This window comes from Equus asinus, chromosome 4, assembly GCF_041296235.1.
Source record: "Equus asinus isolate D_3611 breed Donkey chromosome 4, EquAss-T2T_v2, whole genome shotgun sequence".
NCBI classification, from domain to species: domain Eukaryota; kingdom Metazoa; phylum Chordata; class Mammalia; order Perissodactyla; family Equidae; genus Equus; species Equus asinus.
Genome location: NC_091793.1, coordinates 23637325 through 23660895, shown reverse-complemented (window position 1 = coordinate 23660895; position 23571 = coordinate 23637325). Strand labels below are relative to the sequence as shown.

Below are 23571 nucleotides of genomic sequence, written 5' to 3'. Positions count from 1 at the left end.
GAAATGAAAAGGTAAGCGTCTTTGAATTTGTAACTTTGTGAAGAAAAGTTCATTTTGAAACCTGAGTGATAACGGAATGAGCATTTCTGTACCCAAAAGCAAAGCTGTCCCTGAGGACACTTCCAGATCCCTAGGGACTGCAGGTTCCCCCGGACCCAAGTGGGGACTTGGGGCGCTAGGAGGAGAAGGACCTGGACTGGCCTGGACCCCCCAACTTCATGTCCACCCTTGGTCACATCTTCGTTTCCTCAGGAATAATGGGCCTTCCAGAGAAAGGTTCATGCTCATGAGAGGCCCTGGGGCAAAGTGTCCAGGAAGACAGTGGGGCGGGGGCCTGCCCCTGAGCCAGGCGGGGGGCCCAGAGCAGGCCCAGCTGTCGGCCTGAGATGCCAGAGCCTATGGGATTCAAGTCCCTGCCCACTGCCCCCTCCACAGACTGGCCCCTCTCTCCTCCACCGGCCCTGGTACAGAGTCACGGGGAGCCCTCCCTCGGGAAGCAAGACACAGCTGCGTGGGAAGAGCCAGGAAGCAGGGAGGAGCCCAGGGCCCAGGTGGCAGCCGTCCCGGGACAGCAGCACTGTGGGTGCTCGAGGGCAGCTTGGAGAGGACAGGAGGCCAGCTGGGGCTCCAGCCCTGGGTCTGTCCAGAAGGACCCTCCCCGTCCCACCAACTCTCAGAGAGGCAAGAGGCATCAGGAGAGACCCTTGGGCCACAGGGCACCAGGGCCACAGGGACCACTGACCCAGGGGTTGGCGGAGCTGCCCAGTGCCGCCGTGTGCCACCACTCACGGGGGAACGGCTCCGAGCCAGGGCGTCCACTTCAAGTGCCCCTGGAGCCATCCAGGCTGAATCCAGGACTTCCCCGAGGAGGGGCGCGCCCCACTTGGAGAACAGCCGTCTAAGGGGGAAGCAACGAGGTGGGGCTGGGGGCCTCCGGGCTCCAGCTGAGCAAAGGTTTGGCAATTCAGCCTGAGGTTACTAGGTGCAGACCTGCACTCCATGCCTGACAAGAGAGACAAGGTGCATTTCTTGCTCCTTGAGGAAGAGCAGCAGGGGTTCATAGCTGTGGAGGAAAGGGCCGCAGACCAGTGGAGGGGACACCAGGGGACACGGCAGCCCCCCACTTACAGGGCACGACACAGCGCAGGGGTCTGGCCATGGCCTGGAGGAAAAGGCCTGTGGGTCCCACAGAAACCTTGACCACCCGAGGCAGAGACAGGAAGAGGTGGGCCTGCGCATGGCAGGGGGCTGGGGGTCGCAGCCAGGGGCCGGGGTACCCAGGACCGTGCCTTCAGGGACGTGCCTCTGAGAACCAGCTGAGACCCAGCCATGTCCCCAGTGCCCTTTCGGGCACAAGGGCTCGGCTGAGGGCATCTGTGGAGGAAGAGGCTTTGCTGTTGCTAAGGCAAGCCGGGAGCCCGCGGGAGGGGAATCGAGCTAGGCGACTACATGGGAGAGGAGGGTCCCTGGCCAGCGGCCATGAGGGGTCACAGAACAGCCTTGGAACTGTGGACACCTTCAAATCAAGCCCCGCAGAGCGCCCAGCAAGGCGGGAGCCCTCCCACGAGGGAGGAGTGTCCGTGGGTCTGGAGGAGAACGCGGACCTGGGCTGACAGGGTCGGGCTGGGGAGGACGTGGCAGGCAGCAGACTTTCTGGACCAGTCAGAAGAACCACGTCACCGTGCCTTGGTCCCACGGGCGCTGGTTTGAGAGAGTCCCCATTTAGAGGGCATGACACAGGAGGGGTAAGAGTGGGGTCTTCCCCGTTACTGGACTCCTGTCTGTAGGGCCCAGACCCCAATCCCAGCTGAGATCTCCAGTCCATGGAAGCCTCAGCCAGCGAGAAGGCTCTACCCAAAACCGCCCACAAGGCAGGCCCGTTAGAAGGACAGGCCCAGGGGCCACAGTGCACCAAGGCCACAGGGACCACTGACCCAGGGGTGAAGCTGCCAAGCGCCACCCTGTGCCATCACTCCCGGGGGAACGTCTCCGTGTCGGAGCCATCCAGGCTGAATCCAGGACTTCCCCGAGGAGGGGCGCGCCCCAGTTGGAGAACAACCGTCTATGGGGGATGCAAGGAGGTGGGGCTGGAGGGGGCTCTAGGCTCCAGCTGAGCAAAGGTTTGGCAATTCAGCCTGAGGTTACTAGGTGCAGACCTGCACTCCATGCCTGACAAGAGAGACAAGGTGCATTTCTTGCCTCCTGAGGCGGAGCAGCAGGGGTTCGTAGCTGTGGAAGAAAGGGCCGCAGACCCGGGGAGCAGCAGGCAGCCTGGAAGACGGCCTGACAACGGCCAGGAGGAGACCCAGTGGGTCCCACACCATCCCTACTTGCCGAGGGCGGAAAGCAATTAGAGGTGGGTCTGTGAGAAACGGGGTTCCCCCCCTGCCTGGGGGACATAATCCCTGGGGACCAGCTGAGAATTAGCCATGGCCAAAGGCCCCTCCATCTCTAGGGAGGGCTGTTGGCAGAGGTGTTTCCAGGTTGTCAGGAGGAGAGCCGTCAGGCCCCCAGCCTGCCAGGCTTGCGGGGTGGGGGGACAGTGATCCTCTGTGTCCTGCTGGCCCACCCTCCGTCTGGCAGACACTTCTTCTCTCCTTGACCACGGGTGACTGCCCATCCATGTGCCCCATCCCTTAACCCTGCATGTGAGGATCTGGTGAGAAGGGGGACTGGGCCCCAGGAACTGGAACGCTGGGACCCCAACTTGAGCAGGGGTCGACATTCAACACAGACCTTGGCCCTGTTGTTTTAAATAAGAAATTTATTGCAAATATAGAAATTGATTCTCTCCATACAGGAATCTCCGAGTTGAGGAAAACAATTTCGTGCCATTCAGTTTAAAACAGGAAAGTGGGAGGCGGAAGAGGCAGGGAGAGGGAAGAGAAAATAAATGAGGTTACCCCCCGAGAAAGAGGAAGAGGAGAGGGCTCAGGCCCCCCGAGGGAGGAAGGGTCCACACACAGCTAAGGTTCACAGGTTCATAGCCGGGGGCTGGAAGCCCGGCTCTGCAGGAGCCAAACCAGGTGCCAAGGGCAGGGCCGTGGGGCTGGCGGCTCCTTGTTGGGGGGTGGCGGGGGAGAAGATGGACCCTTGGCCCCTGCCCAGCCCTGTGCTTGTTTGGCGAGGGGAAGGGGGAGGAGAGGCTGCCCAGAGCCTCCCACCCACCCCATTCAGCTCCCCCTCCTCCCCGTTCCTCTCAGCAGCAGTGAGGGACCTTCAGTGGGGGACTGGGTGGGAGGCAGGCAGGAGAGGCGAGGACTGTAAATACTGGTTCTGTCTTCAAGTGGGGAGGATCCAGAGTCGGGAGGGACAAGGAGCATAGCAGCTCCTGGGACTGAGGTGGCTATGGAGCAGAAGTCTTGGCAGAGACTAGAAGAGCACTGGGACGGGGCACCCCAACCTTCCTCCTGGCTTCGGGGGCAAGCTGCAGCCCTGCCCGGTAAGCCCTGCAGGAGTCAGGCTCCCTGGGGGCCTCCTCTGCCTTGCCCACCCCTCAGCACCCTGGAAGAGGGTCCCGCTCTGCCAGGAATACGGTGGGATGCTGCCGAATGATAAGTTCCCTCGGAGGGCGGGGGCAGAGCTGTGGGGGCACCCGTGGAGGTACTTGGGGACCTCCAGCCACTCCTAAGCCCACTCTCCCCCCGGTCTCAATCTCACGCGGCCTGCAGGCTAGTCCTGTAGCTCACATGCTTCAGAGCTGGGATGCTGGTCACCTCCTCCTCTGAGGGGCGCCCAGCCCCACCCCCTCACCACTCCGTCAACCTATTTATTTAAATTCTCTGCACAGTGTCCATCACTGGGGAACATTCTGTGGCTGTCCCTTTACTGCATGTAAGCCCCGTATAAGCTGGGATCTGTCACTCTTGTCCCCCACGCCTGGCTCCCTTCCCGGCCTTACTCTGTCCTTACTGGTTTGGAGAACCTACAAGATTTTTTTCCTTCCCTTTCCCGGGCTTCTGTTTCCCCCTCTGTTAAATTTCCAGGAGGGGGCGAGCGACTTCCAGTTCGGAACATCACAGACCCTCGGAGACCCTCAGCCAAGCCCAGACTCTTGCTGCCTCTCTGGGGCTGTCCTGGCCTACTCTCCCCCAGTGGGTCTTGCCCTCCCACCACCCTGCAGAGAGCCAGTTCCCCGGCCCAGACACTGGCACCTCCACAGATCTCCCGCACTGTCTCCTAGGAGGGTGCAGAGGCGAGGGGCCTTCCACCTGCCGAGGGGAGAAGCAAGCCCGGGGCCCCTGAGGAGGTGTCCACACCAGACGAAGCTTTCTTCCCGCCAGACCTCCGCTTTTTGCTTCTGGAAGGCCATTAGATCCAGCAGAGGGTTAGCAGCGCTCACTGTGCCCCTGAGGAGAGAGTGGGCCTAGCAGTGCCACCTCCCGGGAATGTCCCCTGGACCCTCTGATAGGGACAGCAAGCCCAGGCGTGACCCCAGGCAGGGGCCTCCCCCAGGAGGTCCAGGGTGTGACACCCACATGTCCAGCCCACTTGCCCCCCACTCCACCAGCACCCCACCCCGTCCCCCCTCAAGTAGCCCCCCCTTCCCCTCTCCCCTGGCCGCCTGCCCTCCCCGCCTGCCTAGGCCACGGGCCGGGTCCACCATTCTTATCACTGTTTTAAACAAAGGGCCAGGCCTTAACAGAAATGAGCGTTTGTCTTTGTGACTATTTTGCCCCTGCTTGGGGTAGAATTCTCCTGAACGGGACCCAGGATGCAGATTCGGGAAAGCCTCCAGGGTGGGCTCCAGGGCAGGAGCCTCTTCTCTAGAGTGAGGGAGGGGCCCGGCCTGCGAGGCTGGGGGTCTGGCCTGGCCAGGGGGGCCTCAGTGGTAGATCCAGTTCTGTCTCAAAGATCATCAGTGTGACCCAGGTGGTGAAGGTCGGTTTCCCTCCTGGAGAGGGAGGACCTCGCGGCGAAGATGGGGACCTCCCCTTAAGGGCCACTGAAGGAGGTCTGAGGTTTTTCTGGCCATCTTCTACCAGGAATGCTGTCGGGAGCCCTCCCTGTGGGCAGCTCCACCTCCCGGGAGGCCAGGCCCACTTTGGGGGCCCCCACCCCCTGACCCCGGTTCCTCCCATGGGCTCCTCCCTCCGGGCCCCAAGCCTCCCCAGAAACCCGCCCCCGAAGCCCCCAGCTCTCGGCCTCCTGTCCTCAGCAGTGTGACTGATCCTCCGCCCCGCCTGATCACCAAATCATCAGGGCTCCCTCCTCGGGGGCCCTGACTTCTCTATCTGCAAAATGGGTGCAACTGGGACAGAGGAGAGGTCACCCCACGCTCCCCTCCCTGGGGCTTCCCTTCCCTGGCAGAGAGGAGGGGAAGGGCCAGGATGGGATGGGAGTGGGGACCCAAGAGGGAGGAGGGGAGGCGACACCTGTGGGCTCAAAGTCCAGAAAGACAGGAGGCGGGGGTGGGGTGGGGGGCGTTTGGGTGGCACCTGTTTTGGGTCTTTTGCAGAGCTGGCCCCTCCCCGGATGTCAAGAGCTGCTTGTCAGATCACAACAGAGGGAATGTGGGAAAGGGGGAGGGGGACAGGGGAGTCTGGACAAACTGGCACATACACGACAGATGTTTGCTCAGAAAAATACAGTAAAATCGTCATGCAAATATAACAGGGAGTCTGCTCTCTCACACCGCTGGCTTCCCCGCCTGCTCGCTTTGCTCAGTTTTGCCAATCCGGTGTGAGGAGGGGCTGGGGGGCAGGTTTTGGGGGTTGGGGGGAGGTCTGCTCTGCATATCCATGCTGGCCCTCTCCCCCCCGTCCCCAGGAGAACAGTCCTTTCTTTGCAAATGTCACCCCAAGGTGAGCCTGGGTTTGGTCCGTCCCCCAGTAGGTGTGAGAGAGGCCTTCCGTTGAGCCCTAAGGCCCCTTGCCCTCCACCGTCCTCCCCCAAATCCTCCCCCCCAAGGAAGGTCGTTGGAGCACCCCACCCAGGGATGGCACTAGCTTTCCTGGTCAGAGCCCCCCACACAGTACAGGTCTTGGTCCCACCCCAGTGCCCACCCTCACCCCAATCTCTGCCACACTCCCCAAATCTCAAGAAAGCCACCTGGGTGACAGACCAGAGGCTGGGGGTCTCTGGCAGGGCGTGGGGAGACCTAAGTGGGCGCCTCCCCATCCTGAGGTGGGTAGGGAGCCAAGGGTCACATCGACAGGTGGGCAAAGCTTTCATTGTCCCTGCCCCCTACTGCCCTCCCAAAATGAAGGTGAAGGGATGACCCACTCCAGCCCCTCGGCACCCCAACAGTGTTCAAGACCCACAGTCTCAGGACCCCAGATCTGCCCCCAAGAGCTCGCCTCTGGCCCTGCCCACCCTCGCCGCCCTCCACCGCCCCACTGAGAGGGAACCCCCAGGGGCCCAACGGTCCCAACTGCCAGGCTCTGGGTTGCCATGGCAACAGAGGCTGGCCAGGGAGGGGGAGGTGCTCACTGTTTGTGCTTTGTTCGATGTTGGGTGGGGGTCAGCAAGGGGGAGTGGCCGTTTCCATGGAAACATGGGAGCCCCCTCAGGCCAGAGGGTGGGGCAGGATGGGTAGCCAAGAGGGGTTGGGGGGAAGCCCTCCTTCCTCTGGGCGGGCTAAGAAGCTGCCCCCGAGAGCCCACGCGGGGGGTCAGGCAGGCAGGAGGCCAGGATGTAGGGCCACAGGCAGGAAGGCCCCCATCACACCCTGCCCCTCTGCTGCCCCGGCATCACAGCTCACTGCCACCCTCCTGGGAGGGGCAGGGGTCCAGGAGGCCCAGGAGGCTGGGGGCCGAGGCATGGGGCCTGCACCTGAGACGCGGTGGGAGCTGGCCCAGCCACTCTCCTCAGACCCCGTCACAGCTCCCAGGCTACTTGGAAGACACTTGAAGGGGGCTGGTGGAATGTCCCCACGCCTCGGCTCCTTTCCTGTCAGTAGGACCCCCGCCTCTCGTGGGTGCTGGCACGGGGGCAAAGGCCCCACACGACAAATCACAGCTCCCCGCTTGGGGGCGTGGCCATGGGGCTTTCTGGAAGGGAAAAGCACCCACCTGCATCAAGTGCCTCAGCCCCAGGAGACCACGGCTCTGGAAGCCCGCGGTAGGTGGACCGAGGGTGGAGGGCCCCTGGGGAGCCACTGCACGGGGGATGGCACTGGGCTGGGAAGTTGGGAGACTGATCGTAACCTGCCCCATGACCCTGGGGTCGTCACTTCCTGTCTCTGGGCCTTAGTTTCCCCATTCATAAGGGAAGGAAAGGATGCCAGTGTCCACCTGGTGCTTCATCTCCCAGTGACCTGTCCCCAAGCTGGGGGGACCCTCTCCTTGCCCCCAGGGGGCTTCAGTCCATCTCTTGCCCTAGGCTCCTTTGCCCCCAAACCTGCCCCTCGTCCCAGAGCCCCAGACCCCACACCCTCCGTTGGCTTCCTCCCTGCCCCCGCCCGAGCCCCGCCCCCCAGCAGAGTCCCTGGGCAGCACAGTAAAGACAACTGGTTTCGGTATCAGTGTGTAAACTTTAAGGAGAACGTGTCTCTGTTTTCCTGTCCGTTATTGTCGGGTGGTAGCTGTTCACAGTCAGGTGGTGGTCAGGTGTGTGCGTGGGTGCGTGTGTGCGGGTGTGCGTGTGCGTCCACTCCTCGGCCTCGGCCCCCAGCGCGCCCGCCCGGCCCCCTGGGCCCTTCCCCATGTGCCCTCCCCCGGCCCTCCCCCTCCAACCTCACCGGGGAGGAGAGGGTCACAGCTTCTGCTGGGCCGAGACCCCCTTCCAGTAATCGAGGATGTCGTGCAGATCCTCGTCCTTGGCGAACTGGACCTTCTTGCGCAGGGCGTGGCCCGCGGCCATGTACACCTCCTCCCGGGCGTGCTTCTTGTAGGGCCGGAAGCGCTCCCAGATCTTGTGCGTGCTCTCAGAGGAGTACTCCGGGCTGGAGGAGTACCCCGAGTAGTAGTGTCTGGGCGAGAGCTGCGAGTAGGTGGAGTCCCGCTTGGAGCGGGTCAGCGGCTTGAGGAAGGACACACGCTGGCTCAGGCTGTCGGCGCCCTCCTCGTAGTACAGGGCCGGGAAGCTGTGCCGGTGCTCGCTGCAATGGTAGGCCGGCTTCACCTCCAAGTGATGCACACCACCCCCGCCGCCCCCGCTGCCGCCCGCGGGCACCAGCGGGAGCCGGTCCAGCGGGCTGTTGAGAGGGCTGCCCTTCTCGATGTATTTGGAGTCGCCCTTGGCCAGCCCCGCGGTGGCCGGGTGGTCAGGCACGTCCAGGCTGAAGACCTTGGCGCTCTTGATGGAGCCGCTGGACGAGACGCTGCAGGTCTTGCGGGCCACGGCGGCATCGGCACTGAGCTGGCGCTGGAGCGGGTGGTGGGAGCTCTCCTTGTAAGGGGGTGAGAGGAAGCTGGGCCGCTCCAGCGCCCCAGGGGCGGCAGCCGAGGAGGCCGCGGCGGCCGCGGGGAGGGACTGGCACTCGAAGGCCAGCTCAGGGTCCCCGCCACCGCTGCCACCCCCAAGGAAGGAGGCCGAGTCCAGCTTGAGAGCATCAATGCAATTGTTAATGATCTGGTTGACCTTGTCCACCTCCTTGGCGATGGTGGAGATCTCAGCGGCTGAGCCCTGGCCGTTCTCCAGGTCCGGGAGGTCGTCCTCAGGCCGGGCCAGGCCATCCCCTCCCGCGCCCGTGCGCACCTCGATATAGTTGCCCTTGGTGGCCACCTTGGGCGTGTCCAGCCCGGCCTCCAGCCCCTTGGAGGTGGGCAGCTTCTCCCCGATCATGGAGGGGATGGAGGACATTCGGGACACGGGCAGCACGGGGGGCTCGCCCAGCTTCTGGGCGGCGTGGACGACGGAGCCGGCATCCACGTCGGCCCCGTAGCGCATCTCCAGGATGGTCTTCTTGACCTTGACGGACTTCTGCTTCTCCTCCTGCATGCGCCGCTTGCGCAGGCAGTAGTAGACGGCTCCCAGCACGATGACCATGCCGAAGAGGCAGCCCAGGATGGTCATGATGTAGTGGGTGGTGGTGGACGTGCTGGGCGCCAGATCGCCGGGGACCGGGTCCCGCGTGGTGAAGGTCAGGCAGGTGTGGTTGAAGCGGCGGCTGTTGCGCAGGGAGGTGACACAGAAGGTGTACTCGGTGTGCGCCCGCAGCTTGTCGAGCGTGACGATCTCCTTCTTGTTCTTGAGCGTCATGACGTCGGAGAAGTAGCTGTTGTTGTACTGGACCAGGACGTACATCTTACTGTAGGGGTGCGGGATGATGACCACCAGGGTGGCCGAGGTGAAGGTGACGTGGTGCAGCTTGATGGCGGGCCCTGCCGAGGCATCCGTGGTGGACGAGGCCGGCGGCTCCACCGACAGGATCTCGTCGGGGTTGAAGCCCGAGTTCTCGTCGGGCTCCCTCTGGGCGTCGGTGGAGTAGGGCGTGGGGTGGCTGGCGGGCCGCGCGGGCAGCGAGCCGTTGCGACACTTGGCCTGGAGCACGGTGATGGCGTTGAGGCTGTGGTAGGGCCTCGGCACGAGCAGCGGGTAGCCGGCGAACTCCCGCGGCGACTCGCACTGCAGGCGGTCATAGTTCTTGGTGACGTTGTTGAAGACGACGAGCCAGGCGAGGAAACCGAAGAGGTCGCACTCGCAGTTGAAGGGGTTGCCCGCCAGCTCGCACACCATGAGGCTGGCCAGGCTGGCGAAGGTGGCGCCGTCGAGGCGGCTGAGGCGGTTGGAGGACAGGTCGATGCTGATGAGGCTGGGGCACTCGGAGAAGGCGGCGGGCGTCACCAGCTCGATGAGGTTGTGCTGCACGAAGAGGAACTGCAGGCGCCCCATGCCGCGCAGCATGCCCTCCGTCAGGTTGCTGAGCTTGTTGTAGCCCAGCTGCAGCACCTGCAGGCTCGACTGGCCCAGGAAGGCGCCGTCCTCGATGTAGGAGATCTCGTTCTTGGTGAGGTTGAGGTCGGTGAGGTTCCCGAAGCGGTTGAGCGAGGAGTAGAGCACGGCCTTGAGCTTGTTCTCGTTGAGGCGCAGGTCGTGCACGGTGCTGTTGATATGCTGCGGGATGGTCTCGTAGGGCGGCTGGTTCTGGCTGCAGATGGCCAGCCACACGTACCCCTTGTCGCCCTCGATGAGCCAGCAGTCGGCGCGCACGGCGCCCGGCCGGCACACACACAGCAGCGCGGCCGCGCACAGCCCCAGGCGCAGCATGGCGCTGGCCACCGCAGCCCCCTCGCGGGCCGGGCTGGGCGTGAGGGGCCGGGGTGCGGAGGGCCTAGCAGCCAGAGGCTGGGGCTGGCAGCACAGTCCTTCCTGGGGCCGCCACCATCTTGGGGGCGACCCCCAGCCCGGGGGCCCCCAGTGAGGCTGGCAGGGCGCTACTGGCAGGCGCCGGGCACTGCGGCCAGGCCTGGGCCAGGGGGGCGGCGGGCCCCACAGCCTGCGTCCCTGCGCTGCTGCTCTCCTGACGGGAAGGTGCACAGGTTCTCAGGGCCTAACTTCCTCTCCCTCCTCCTCCTCTTCCTCCTCGGGTCCTGAGTCCAGAACTTCAGAAGATTCCCGCGAGAGGCTGGAGAGCGGAGCTCCGAGAGGGAGCGCGAGAGACGAGGGTGGGAAGGAAGAGACCCATCTGTCACCTTGTTCCTGAAAGGCAGCACCAAGAGGGGGTGACAGATCAGTGCAAAGGCTCAGAGTGGCCCCTCGAAGCTCCAGCATGGGCCCCCAGCCCCTTCTCCACCCACGGGGCGGTCCCCTGTGCCAGGAGCACTCTAGGGTCCCTGTTACATAAAAGAAGGGAGGACGATGGGGGCGAGAGGGGGAGGAGGGGGTGGGGGCCTGGAAGGAGGGAGACTGAAGAAAGGAGGAGGGAGGGGGAGGGGGTCGGAGTCTGAGGACGGTGGGCAGAGAAGGGAGCCCAGAGAGTAACAGGTGAGGTCACAGACAGCCTCACACTCATGCCCCAGCACACTCGTGTCCACACTGGTCCACCTGCCCGCACAAAGACCCACATGCCCCTACACGAGCCCGAACTCCACGGCGCACACACACAGACAGGTGTACGACAAATGGGCTTGTACACACATGGCCACGTACCCGAGCGGGCACCCTCCCGTCCAGATAAAGAATTAAGACGCCCAGCAAAAGGCCGCCTCTCCTCCACGCCCCAAGATAAATAATTCATTTGTTGTGTAACTGCTCTTGTTCCAAAAATAATTCCCTTGTCTCAGCTTCCATGGGGGAGGGGGAGCGGAGCAGTGAGGCTGTGGGCCCCCAAGCAGAGGGATGCAGAGGCTGGGGTCTCCTGCAGTGGGAGGGCACAGGGAGAGCTCATCCTACAGGCAGAAGCAGAGCCAGGGGAAAGAGACAAGCAGAGTCTGGGAAGGCAGACACACTCCCACTATCACTTCCCCAATTGCTTTCCATTAGAGGCCCTGATCCTGGGGGTTAGGGGGTGGTGCTCAGGCAGGCGAAGAAGCCAGAGGCCTCTGAATAGTGGCTTCCAAAGCCTGACATCCCCTCCGTGGATGGAGAGTCAGGGGCCCAGAGAGAGGCAGGGACTTGCCCCCAGTCACACAGCACAGCCTGGGCCAGATCAAGATTCCCGAGGCACCAGGAGTCAGGAGGCCTGGAGCCTGTCCACCTGTTCTGATAAGCCGGATAGAGCACACACCCCCGAGTCCGCTTCCACATCTATAAAGTGGGCACCAGGTCCCCGCCTGGCCATCTGATGGGGAAGAAGGAAGGTGAGCCGTGTTCCCCTGAGATGCAGAGGGGCAGCGCTGGCGGCACAGGGCTCACAGCCCACAAACACTCATTTTCCAAGGTGGGAAACAGAGCCCCTGACGAGGGGAGACTTGCCCTGGTCGCCCAGCAGGCCGGACACAGCCCCTCGGCCAGATCCGGCTCCAGCTCCTGCCCCCTGCTCTCTGGACAGCGGGAAGAGCCCAGTGCTCCCTCCCTCCACCCGGGCGGTGACCAGGGTTGTGACGACTAGGCCAGAGAAACCCATGTTTGGATGAAGAAAGGCAGAGACTGTTGACAAGAACCACCTCTGCGTCCTGCTCCTCCTCCTGGGGAACTCCAGGAAAGAGAGCACTCTGAAAAAAATACATAAACCTTTGCTGTTAAAGCAAAACCAATTTACAGCCCTGAGCCCCAGGGGGCTGGAACAGAGGAATGGAGAGCGAGAGGGGGAAAAGTCCCCAGAGAAGTCCAGGCAGGCAGTTTTTGTTGAGGTGGCAGGTGAACAGGCCGTCCGGATGACCCCTCGGATAAAAGGGTGACGCGGCGTCAGAGGCTGTGACAATGGGGACCTCCTGGCGAGATGGCCTCCCACCTCCCCATCCCTGCGGGGCCAGCTTGGACTGAGGGGGCGGACAGGGGTGTAGGAGGGCGCACCAGGCCACCGAGCAGGAAGGGGCGCCTGGGTGGCAGACAGCATTTCTGTCCTTGGCTGCGCCACGCAGTCTGAGTGCCAGAGTCCAGGACCTGGGCTCCCGTCCGGCTGGCTGCGGGCTCCTAGGGGCCCCTGGGCCAGTCCCACCCATCTGGGGGCCTCAGTTCCCGCCCCTACAGGCAGCGAGCTTGTCCTGGAGGCGGCTGAGGCGCCAAGCTCGCCAGAGGACCTTCCATCTGCAGCTCCTGGGCTGAGTGTCTGGGGACCGCATTTGTATGCAGGTGCACCCGCAGGTGCGCGCTGGCTCAGAGCGCCGCCGGTGCAGGCAGCGCTCACGTGTACAAGCAGACAGATGCGCAGGCAGGCGTGTGTGCACACATATGCCTGTGTACACAGGACGTGTGCCCGCGCAGCTGGCTACAGGAGCTCTCTAGAGTGGACACAGGCATGCTGGTGTGTGCAGGGGCGGGAGGGATGAGCGTGGGGGCAGCACCCCCGCGGGCGGGCCCGGAGGTGTGGGGCCAGCTGAGCCAGCTGGAGGCCCCGGGCTGGAGCCTCAGGAAATCCCAGGCCACATTGAGGGGATACAAAAAGGCTGAGGGGAGGGAGGGGAGTGGGAGAAGGGGCCCAGGCTAGTCCTGCCCCATCTTCCCTTCCCCAACAGTCCAGGGTGGGCAGAGGCCCTGCCGCGCCCCACCCCAGCCTCTCTGAGCTCTGCCCTCCTCAGCCCTCAAGCTGCCCCAGCCCCCGCCCTCTCCCACTCCTGCTCCAGGAGTACCGGGGCTGGCTGCCTTGCCCCTGACTCAGACAGAGGGGAGGAGGCTCCCACCCCCGGCCCCTTCCCTGGGCTGCCTGCTCACGCCCCGCCGAGGCCTGAGGCAGCGAGGGAGGGGTACCAAGCACTTGGCCCCCTGCCCGCTGAGCACGCACTCAAGGCAGCGGGGTGGGGGCGGGGGGGGGGGCAGGAGTGGGCACTGCAGTTCTCTCGGGCCTGGGGCCGAGGGTCCCCAGGGTCAGGGCTGTCCCCTGCTCCCGCGACAATGATGCCCCAGCACACACACTAGTGGGAGGAGTAGGGCCCTACCCCCACACCTCTGGGGGGGGGGGTGGGGAGAGAAAAGAAGGAGGTGAGGGAGCCCGCAGGGAGGAGGCGAGCACTGAGAAGGACGAAAAAGCAGAAGTAAGGAGCCGGCCAAGCAGGGAGAGACAGAGGACTAAAGAGAACTGGGAGAGCGCGTCTGAGATGGAGGAACCGATCGCGGGAAGCACAGCGAGATGACAGATGGGGGGGACACAGCGCCTGCTGCTGGCCCTGCCCACCCACCCCGGGGCCAGGGAGATGACAGCAAACGCAGCCTGTGACCAGCCCAGGGGGAGGGGAAGGGGCTGGACCAGGACGCAGCCCTGGGAGGCAGAGGCCTTTTCTACACGGTGGCCGTGGAGGGGCGGCCCGGGCAGCGCTGTGTCCAGCAAAGAGGTATGCTCCTGGCTGGCCTGGCCTGAGGGACCCTCCCGTCCTCTCCCCACCCCCACTGTACCTGCCCCTGCTCACACAGGTGTGGCCCGAATGAGTGACCTCCGGCCAGAGCAGGGGACAGGCCCAGGATGCGCACCAGCACCTGTCCAAGGCCCCTCTCTCCTTCCACCACAGAGAGAAGGGACACAGCAAAGTTGGGGGGCAGCGTGCTATCAAGGGGGCTTGGGGAGGTCCCCCAGTCCAGCCGGCTGCATGTACACGACGTCCCCCCTCGTGGGGACACGCTTGGAAGGAGAGGAGGGAGGGGAGTCAGCAACACCTGACAGATCTGAGGGGCAGAGCCGAGGTGGGGTCTCAGTCCGGAGCCGGCACAGCCACAGAATGTCTGAGTGACCCTGGGCCACTGCCACCCCCTCTCCATGCCTCAGCACGCTCCCCCCACAGAAGTCCCGGTTGACCCAGTTGGTTTCTGTGCCCTCCTCCTCCAGGTACAAGGTTCTGGGCCCCTGTACGGACTCAGAATCTTAGAGCTTCAGAGCTGGAAGGACAAGGAGCCCTTGCTCAGCCCTTCTCAGAGGGGAAACTGAGGCCAGGACTGGGGAAGGCAGTGTTCGGGGGGTGGTGCGTCAGGCTTGGGACCTGGGGTAATCCTGATCTGCCAACCTCGACTGCCCTGACAGGGCCCCCTCCTCAGCCTCCAGCTCCCGGCTGGGTGAGAGACGGACAGGCGAGCTGTGCCTGAGCGCCCCGCTGAGGGGGACGAGGCGGGGAACACGGGAGCGGGCATTGGCAGGGAAGACACAGGGCTGGCCAGCTTGGAGACCCCGGGCGGGTTGCAGGCCCTCCCTGAATCTCACTTTCTCCACCTGCCTGGCAAGGTGAGTGCCACCCATGGCTCCCACGAAACCCCAGGACCTGGTGGACACAGACACGCTCTGCCCAGGGCAAGAGGCCCGGCGAGTGCAACCTTGGGCTCCTGTCCCAGCAGGGACGTTGTGGGGACATCGGTGGGGTCGGGGAGCAGGTAGGGGAGGTGCAGTCGTGTCCTGGCCTCCCAGGAGCGGGGACGTGAGGCTCAGCGGGAAATCTCATTTGCGGCAGCTGACAAGCGCTGGCACGGCTCCCCCTGCGCCAGGCTGGCCAAGGCTCCCCGAGGTGCCACTGTCACTGTCCTTGTCAGTGCCATTACCCAGGGTTAGGAGGACCGAGGACTCCTAGGGCCCAGCCCAAACTCACGGGGCGGGCTGCCACCTCACCTCTCTCTGCTGGAAGCACAGCACCAGGCCAGGGGCCCCAGTGGTGGGATACCGCCACTCTGCCCTCTGTGACAAAGCCCGCCGCCCCCTGGGGCCAACACTGGATCTTGTCGCTGCCTCTAGCTCACTGGGGCTCCTCGGGCAGGCTGCTCTGGGGCTCGGCTCCTCATCTGCAAAATGGGTAATTATACCTTCAACACGGAACTACTGTCTGGTCGGTGAATGGTTTGGATTTCAGGTGCAGTGAGCCCCAGCTGCAGGGCAGAGAGAACGGAGCATGGATATTGGAGGCAAAGGGCCCTGGGATTGAATGCTGAGCTGTGTGACACAGGCACATTCATTAACCTCTCTGGGCTTCAGTCTCCTTGCCCATAGCTATCCCTTACCCAGTGGCTCGTTTGCATCTGACGTTTTCTGTTCCTTGAACCCTCTGTCAACCCTGCATGACTGGCACTGTTACTTCATTTTACAGATCAGAAATCTGAGGCTCTCTCCTTCCCCAACTTCCTCTGAAGAGTGGGGCCCATGGCAGGGACTGGACATGCATGGAGTCTGGTGGGTTTCCTGCCTCTTGTGTAAGTACCACCCCACCCCCAATCAGGAAAGTGTGCAAGCGTGGACTGTCCACAAGCTGAGAGAGACTTCAATTCTGCCATCATTCAGGAAGTACTGATTCCAGACCAGCTATGCTGCTCAAACCCCCAAGCACACTCCCACCTCAGGGCCTTTGCAAGTGCTGTTCTCTGCCTGGAATGCTCTTCTCCCACTAGCTGCACAACCCACTAACTGGCTTCACTCAGGTCTCTGCCCAGCTGCTCCCCCCCAGCCCCACCTTCCCTGACACCTAATCTGAGATAACTCACTGGTCACTCAACCCTGGCTTTGGTCCCTTCAGAGCACTCAACAATACCAGACATCATTTAGTTCTTTATTATCATCCCCGCCCCACCATGAAATCAAAGCAGACTTTATCTCATTGGCAAGTGTCACCTCCACGCCTGGAGGAGGTCAGGCATGTAGCAGACGCATGGAGCAGCATCAGAACGCGCCGTGTGGAATGAAAGCTCAGGGCCAGGGATGGGGGACGGAGGGAGATCTGGAGTCCCTGAGCCCAGTGAGGCAGGATGTGAACTGTCAGAGGGAGGGGCCCTGCTCATGGGGTGCTCACGGTGCACAGGAAATGTCTGAGCCTTCCTTTCAGCCTATGACTCCCCCTGTGCTTCCCATTTTCCAGATGAGGAAACTGAGGTTCAGAGACGTGCAGTGATTTGCCAAAAACCACACAGCCAGGTACCTGGGCCAGCCTGAGCTCTTAGAACTACCAGACTTTCCGCAATCCTGCAGAGGTGGCTTCTCCCAACTTGCATATCACCCGTGACAGAGATCTCAGCACCCGTCTGAGGCTACTTAGTCCCTTCTTGAGCAGCTCTGATTGTTAGAAATTTCTTTTCTCACAAAGCCAAACCTGGCTCCTTGTACCTCTGTTCACTGGTCCCAGCGCCGTCTGGAGCCCCTGAGAACAAGGCCAGTAGCCCCCCTCAAAGGCCTCTCCGATATGGGCTCATCTGTTCTCCTGCTCCCCTGCAATCCGCTTATCCAGGCTCAGCAGCCTCACATCCTCTCCCGCTCTTCCCACGCGGTGTCAGGTCCCCCACCCTCCAGGCCAGCTGCCCCGGGTCGTGATGCTGTCAAGGTCCCTCCCAAAATGCGTCACCTGGAGCAGAGCATCAGTGCCAACGTGGTCTGAGCAGTGACTGGCACCCGGGGCCTCCGCCTCCGCTGGTTTGGCACCACGTTCCTGCAGAGCAGGGTGAGCGTGTGCCAGCCTGTGTCCTCAGCTTGTCCTAGATGTCAACCAAACCCCAGGGCCTCTCATACATCCAGCCAGGCACCCCCGATGCCCTCAGAACGTCCGCGGGCGGCCCTGGGCAGTATCCGTCTGCATTTCACCCAAGGTGCTGGGTTTCCATCCACCCCCATTCAGTCACGTCTTGTTAGTCTCAGCCCTTGCGCCAGCTGCTCCACATCTCGGGGGAGCTGGCTTCTGCCCCTTGATACCTCGGGACCTGCTCCCGGCTCTGTGCCAACTGCGATGGGCAAGCAGCATATCTGTGTCAAGGGGAAACAGGGACCAGGCCCGCAGCTGCAACCAGCTGCACACTCAGCCACGTGCCTTACACACCCGCACGTATTTACTGCACACCTACCCTGTGCCCAGCACTGTCGCAGACAGGTCCGCCCTGCCTTCATGGAACTTCCAACTTACCTCAAAGAGCCTAACAAGACCACCACGTCAGCAGCAATGGCTGACAGTTAAGGGGCTCAGCTGGGTTTGCGAGGCCTCAGTGTACTGGGCACTCATCTTCAAGCCCAGCAACCTCAGCCAGAGAAGGGGCTCGGCCAGTCTGCAGTGTCACAGGCTGTCATGACATGGTGATGGCTGGCTCCCCTATGACCTTGGGCAGGTCAGCGCCTTCCCCTCTGGGCCTCAGTTTCCTCATCTGTTCGGGGGAGAACAGCTGTGCACACGTGTCTCTGGTTTCCTGGGCCACCCCAAAGCCCCCTGTGAACTGCCCCTGTGTCATCCCCCACAGACTCCACCGGTCCTCAGGCCTCCCTGACTCCCAGGTGTCGCATCTGTCAGGGGCGCCTGTGCCCTGTCCACACCTGGGTGGAAGGAGGTCCAGGAGGATGGAAGGGTTTTACCAAGAGGCCTTGGCCTTGCCAGACCAACCACCCAGCAAGCTGACAGGAGGGGCCCTGACCCTGGTTCTGGAGGCAGCTCTTCACAGATGGCCCAGCTCACACAGCCCACTCCCCACGCAACCCTCCCCAGCCCCCGGAGCCCAGGACCCACCCCACCCCCCGCCAGGCCCTGGGGGAGCATGTGACCCTCCTGTCCACAGCCAAGGATGACCCGTATTCAGAGTCCATCTCCTAGTCCCACCCCAGGGGTCATCTCTGACTTTCCCAGAATCCTCCAGGCTCTTCAGGGGACTGCCTCCCCCAGGTGAGTCATGCCCTACCCACCTGACCCCTGACCCCTGACCTGACCCCTGAGCCCCCACCTTGTCCCTGCCTCATCTGACTCCTAACTCCCACTTGATCCCTGACCTCCCACCTGACTCTTGTCCCCTGTCTCCCTACCTGGCCCCTCACCCTCCATGTGGCCCCTGACCTCCAACCTGTCCCCTGCCTCCCCACCTGACCCCTGATCTCCCACCTGACTCCTGTCCCCTGCCTCCCCACCTGACCCCTGATCCCCCACCTGACTCCTGTCCCCTGCCTCCCCGACCTGGCCCCTGACCCCCCACCTCGCCCCTGACCTCCCACCTGACCCCTGACCCTCCCACCTGGCCCCTACTGGCCTCTTGGCCTTGGCTCCAGCAAACCCCAGGCCCCGCTCACCTGCAGCCCCGGGCACTACTCACCAGTCTCCACTGGACCCGCTCTTGCACCAGTGCCTGCGCACGTGCGGCCGCCTCTGCCTGCATGGCCTCCATTCATTCATTCAATAAACATTTATGGAGCACCTACTATGTACCAGGCGCCGGCTAGGCCTGCCCTCCCGGCTCTGCCTCCTCCAGGGCCCCAGGGGGTGACCGCTTCCCTGCCTTCCAACATCCTCGGGGCTGTCCCAAGGCGGGGCAGCGCATCAGGGGCCCGCCGGGAGAGTGCGGCCCACTGGGATGGGCGGCCTGGGCGAGACGACGACAGAGTCGTGGAGCTTACAGCCCGGGCCTGAGCGCCCTTCCTGATAACTCGTCTACTCCTCGGCACGACCTCTCGAGCCATCCTATGATCATTCCCACTTTACAGAGGAGGAAACTGAGGTCTCGCGACTGCTCACAGTGGCTTTGACCCGCCACAGCACCAGGCTCTGGGTCAAGAGATGCTGTGGGGTCCTGTTTCATCTGGACAGCAGTTTAATAAAATTTTTTCAATTAGTTGCCAATATTGAAAATTTGGGAAAGTTTATTTTCAGAAACCTCATCTCTGGAATCCTCTGGAGAACCTGGAACCCCCGGCTGCCCAGGTCTGCAGCCCTGCAGGGTCAGAGCAGGGGGCCCGGGCCCGGGGGACCTCTCTGGCTGGGGTTGCCTTCTGAGCCCTGAGCACTGGAGTGTGCAAGGCGGCGGCAGAGGGAACGCCAGAGTGGGGACAACTGGAACCCCAGCCTGGGTGACGGATCCCATGAGCCCCCGGGTCTAGGACCCACAGGTGCCACAGACCCTACCTCCGTCTGACCCCGGTCCTGCCTGGTCCTGCGGCCCCAGGGTTTTTCAGCTCAAGGACACTCTAACAGCATGGGTCTGTCATTTGGGGGGTTCTCTGATCATGAGTCTGGGGCTCAAGAGTTTCATACGCATCTATAACTCCTTGGTCCTAAAACTCTACTGGGTCTCGGTCTCTCTGGGCCACCAATCTACAGGACTTTAAGCGGCCCTGACCGGCCCACAACCCATCCTGGGCTCTGAGCAGGCCCACTTGGGGGGGGCACCCCAAACCAGGGGAGCACCCCTACGACCCCCTCAACCCGCTTGTCCCGTGGGGCCCCGGCTCTCCAACGGCACTACCTGGGCTGCTGGGTCACATCTGGGTCTCCTGTGGGGGTTGGAGGGTCGCCTCCTCCCAAACACAACTCTGCCAGGCAGCCTGCGCTGAGATCCCAGGCAAGGCACGGTGGACGCCAGGAGGCCTGAGGCCTCGGCTGCTAAGGCCACGCCCCGGGGAGAGCTCTTAGGCCCCCGAGGGCTCTGGGGATCCAGGGCTCTGGGATGGCCCCTCGCCCCACCAACCCCCCCCCACAGACTGCAGGTTCCCTGTGCTCTGCTCACCTGGGACTCCTGCCTGCCCTCCCCCGCCTCACCCAGGCCCCAGCAGCCAGGGCCCTGCTGAGGAGCCCTCCCAGAGCAGCAGCCCCGAACCGAGCCGTCGCACGGGGTCCCCCTCCCGGCCCTGGGACTGGCTCCTCTACAGCAGGTGCTGGGGCCCGCGGGGGCCTGCAGCTGCGGCATCAGAGAACAAGGAGGCTCTGTCTGCGCTGCGGGAGCCCCGGAAACACCCGGGGGAGGACCACCCCAGGACTGCCCGCTGCACAGAAACCGCGGCCTGGGACGCGTGGCCATCAGGTCGGTGTGGCCAACCCCAGAGACCAGCCCTTCCTCACACTCTCCCGGAGGAGCGGGCCACCTTCCGCTCAAACCCCGGCTCTGCCGCTCTCTGACAGTGGGGCCCTGGCAGGCTGCCGCTTCCCTCTGGGCCTCAGTCTCCTCTTCTGTGAAATGGCACGCCCTCAGAGGGGGCACCGTGAACAGCCACAAAGCAGGGCCTGGCACACAGGAGGTGCTCAATAAAGCGAGCTGCTGCCAGCTGGTTATCAGGCCCAGCTCACGGGCGAGGCGGGCCTGGGCACAGCACGTCCTCATGCCCACTGCCGTAGCAGCCCCAGCGAGGAAGGCATGAGGCCTGGCCCCCGACGGGGTCTTCCTTTCCATCTCGAGGGGCAACACACCCCTCCCTGCCTGGCCCTGGCCCTGGCCCTGCCCCCTCTCATAGGTCCAGCCCCCTAAAAGGTCTGCTCCCACCCCCGCCTTCAGCCTGTTCCCAGCCTCGGTTTCTCTCCCATTGCCAAAGCACAATGGCTGTTATAATTAACGGATTATCTCAGTGCGACAGCTGTGGTCCTTTGAAAATTGGGTTGAATAACAAGATCCTGGCGTATGGTAATTTCTTTTCATCTCCTGCTCCCTCTTTCTCTCTCCCTCACTTCGGCCTTGTTATGCATGCAAATGTTTCTCCCCCTCCCCCCTTCCCAAGCACCTTCCTCCTGATGAGGACAGCAATGCTCTGCTTCCCGCGAGAGACAGGTGGGACGGGCCCTCCTGGGCCCTCCTGGGCGCCTGGCACTGGGCAAACGGCCTGGCATGTGTGACTTCTGTCACCTCCCGGGAAGCAGACATAAGTCCCTGCACCTCGGTTTCCCTCCTGTCCCCCAGGCCGCTCCCGCTCGGGCTTCCCCAAGGGCCTGGTCCCGGCCCTCTGTTCTTCCCAAACCGGCTCCCCAGCCCCCCAACATCTTAGCCCTTCCCCAGGCTTGTTAGCAGCCTGGTGCCCAAACCACGGTGTCCCAGCTGCCTCCTGGACCCCTCCCTGGCACCTGAAACTCCACATCCACCACTGGACTCACCCTCCCCCCGCCCGCCTACCCCCCACCTCCGCTTCTCTCCCTGTTCCCTGAGCCCGCGAGAGGCATCCACAGCTGCCCAGCTCCTCCACACCTGGAAGGCCTCGTGCGCACCCGCCCACGGCTCCTGCTCTCCTTCCCCGCCTCCTCGTCCAAAGCGAGTTTCTCCATCAGCATCCTCACTGGTCTCTCTGCCTCCAGTCTCAGCCCCTTCAGTACATCCTCCACCCAGCAGAGGATGAGCTTCTAAAACGTACATCTGAGCGGGACACTCCCCTGCTCAGAGGCCCTCATTGGCTCCCTACTGTTCTGGGAAAATTCCAACAACAGACATCTGAAGCCCGGCCCAGGGGGTCCTGTGGAGCTGGTTCCTGCTAGCCTCTCCTACCCTCCTGCCTCCCCCTACCAGTTAAAACGGTCTGGCTGGGGTCCCTCCTGTGGGTTCCCACAGTCCCCTGGGCTCCTTCCACCACAGCCAGAGTCACACCTGCTGCTTTTGCTCCCGGACTGAGGTCTCCGAGGAAGGGCCCAAACCCTCCTCGAGAGCCCACACCAGGCACCCAGATGCTCATTGAGTACCTGTAACGCCTGAGCGGAAGAGGCCTGCTCTCTCCCTTTTATAGATGAGGAAACCGAGGCTCAGAGTGGTTAACGACTTGCTCCAGATCACACCGTTTGTGCAAGACAAAACCAGGATTTGAACCCAGGCCTGAGATTCCAACGTCATCTTTTCCAGTCCCTGGGGAGGGCTGTGGGGTCAGCTTCTGCACAGATCTCAGGGGCCAGAACCCCCCTCCAGCCTCAGCCGGATGATGAGGAGATGGGGCTCCCGGTCCAGGGCGTCACTTCTCGACCCTGGACCAGCCACACGGCTCCAGGGCCTCAGTCTGCTCATCTGTAAAGTGGGAAGGGCGCCGCTTTACCCCGTCTCATAGGGCGGCCGTGGGGCAGAAACTCGGGTCTCGGAGAAAGCCCACCCTGCTAACAACACCTGCGGGGCTTCCTGCCCTCACCTCCAACCCCACCATGTCGCCCCCGGCAGGCAGTCCTCAGAGCTGGGGGTTCCTGGGATGGGAGATGCCTCACAGGACAGACACCCCGCTCAGTGAGAGCTGGTGGGAGAAGGAGGGGATGGGGGCCAGATCATGACCTTGGGCCTCGATGTCCTCACCTGTGAAGCGGGCCCCTGAATGCCCACTTTATGGCGTTGCCATGGGGACAGGTGTGTGAAGGTCCGAGCACGTGCAGGCATCACCAGGGCCCCGAGGTTCTACGGGAACGTGATCCTGGAGCGCACCCCAGGGAGAGAGGGAGGAGAAGGGGGCAGGACCAAGCTGGGCCATCTGTTCCTGACTCTCCACCCTCCACACCTGCAGAATAGAGCTCGCAGCCTGACATTAGCCCTTGGGCCCTCTCCCTTTCTAAGCTCATACCCCACGACATCCCTTCACGACCTATGGAGCTGTGGGGACGCCCATCTGCATGTCCTCTGGGCCTTTGCTTATGCTGTTCCTGAGCTGGGGTGCCATTCCCACCTTCCCCACCCCCTGCAGCCCAGACCTCATACCCCCTGCTCTGCCCCCATCCTATCCCAATTCTATCCCCATGGAATCCTGGAAGGAGCCTAGAGGTTGTCTCACCCCACTTCACCTCGCCCCATTTTACAGATGAGGAAACTGAGGCACAGACGCGGGACAGCAGCTCTCCGGGGATGCACTGGAACCCAGGCTCTCTGCCGCTTCCAGCCCTGCAGGCGGCTTTTCTCCTGACTCTGAGCTGTTGTCAGCCCCTGCTTGTCTTCTCTGCACCCCAGCCCTGAGCTCCTGCGGACGGGACCCCCCTCTTCCTCTCTGCTCCCACCCCAGTGCCCAGCCTAGGCCTGGCGCATAGTAGGCACTCAGTAAATGTCTGTTGAATTGAATAGCGCTCAGGGCGGCCAGTCGTCTCTGCTCTGTAAGAGAAGCAAAGAGTTAGTGGAGCTGCTCCCGTGGCGACAGGAGCTGCGGGGCAAGGAGTCCGCCTGCCCCAAGGACCCCACGGGCCCTGGGAAGGAGCTGGGGCCGGGGAGCAGGAACGTCAGACTTCACGAGTCCGAATTCCACCCCAACAGGCAGCATGGCCCTGGCAAGTCACGCCGCCCCTGGGGCCTCGGTGGCCTCATCTGTCCAATGGGACGACACTCCAGTCCCGGGGGCTCTGAGAACTGCTTGTGATGAGCACGTGAGGAGCATAAACGGTAACTCTGGCTCAGAAGCACTGGGCACTCAGTGCCCGACACACAAAGCTGGGAGGGAACTGCGCCCACTCTACAGAT

The 23571-nt window shown here is 63.0% G+C and overlaps 1 protein-coding gene and 2 long non-coding RNA genes across 4 annotated transcripts in view; 1 reads left to right on the top strand and 2 right to left on the bottom strand.

The window, feature by feature from the left end:
* Nucleotides 1–2754: 2754 nt before the first annotated feature.
* Nucleotides 2755–10297, bottom strand: ELFN2 (extracellular leucine rich repeat and fibronectin type III domain containing 2). Its single transcript, XM_014851231.3, has 2 exons — nucleotides 7677–10297; nucleotides 2755–4349 (listed from the first exon to the last, which is right to left on the bottom strand). The coding sequence occupies exon 1, from the start codon at nucleotides 10150–10152 to the stop codon at nucleotides 7696–7698; it is 2457 nt and encodes an 818-aa protein (XP_014706717.1). The 5' UTR covers nucleotides 10153–10297; the 3' UTR covers nucleotides 2755–4349; nucleotides 7677–7695.
* Nucleotides 10298–10444: 147 nt separating this feature from the next.
* Nucleotides 10445–23571, bottom strand: part of LOC106837590 (uncharacterized) — a 47177-nt gene continuing 34050 nt past the window's right edge. The window contains exon 3 of one of the 2 annotated variants that reach the window (XR_001399669.3): nucleotides 10445–10584. This is a non-coding gene — a long non-coding RNA (uncharacterized lncRNA). Of the gene's footprint in view, nucleotides 10585–21268; nucleotides 23209–23571 lie in introns of those variants that run through there. The other variant, XR_001399670.3, reaches the window with a different exon arrangement.
* LOC106837588 (uncharacterized) lies at nucleotides 13313–18213 on the top strand. The gene is made up of 3 exons (XR_011503038.1): nucleotides 13313–13814; nucleotides 15543–15625; nucleotides 16305–18213. It is a non-coding gene; the product is annotated as an uncharacterized lncRNA (long non-coding RNA).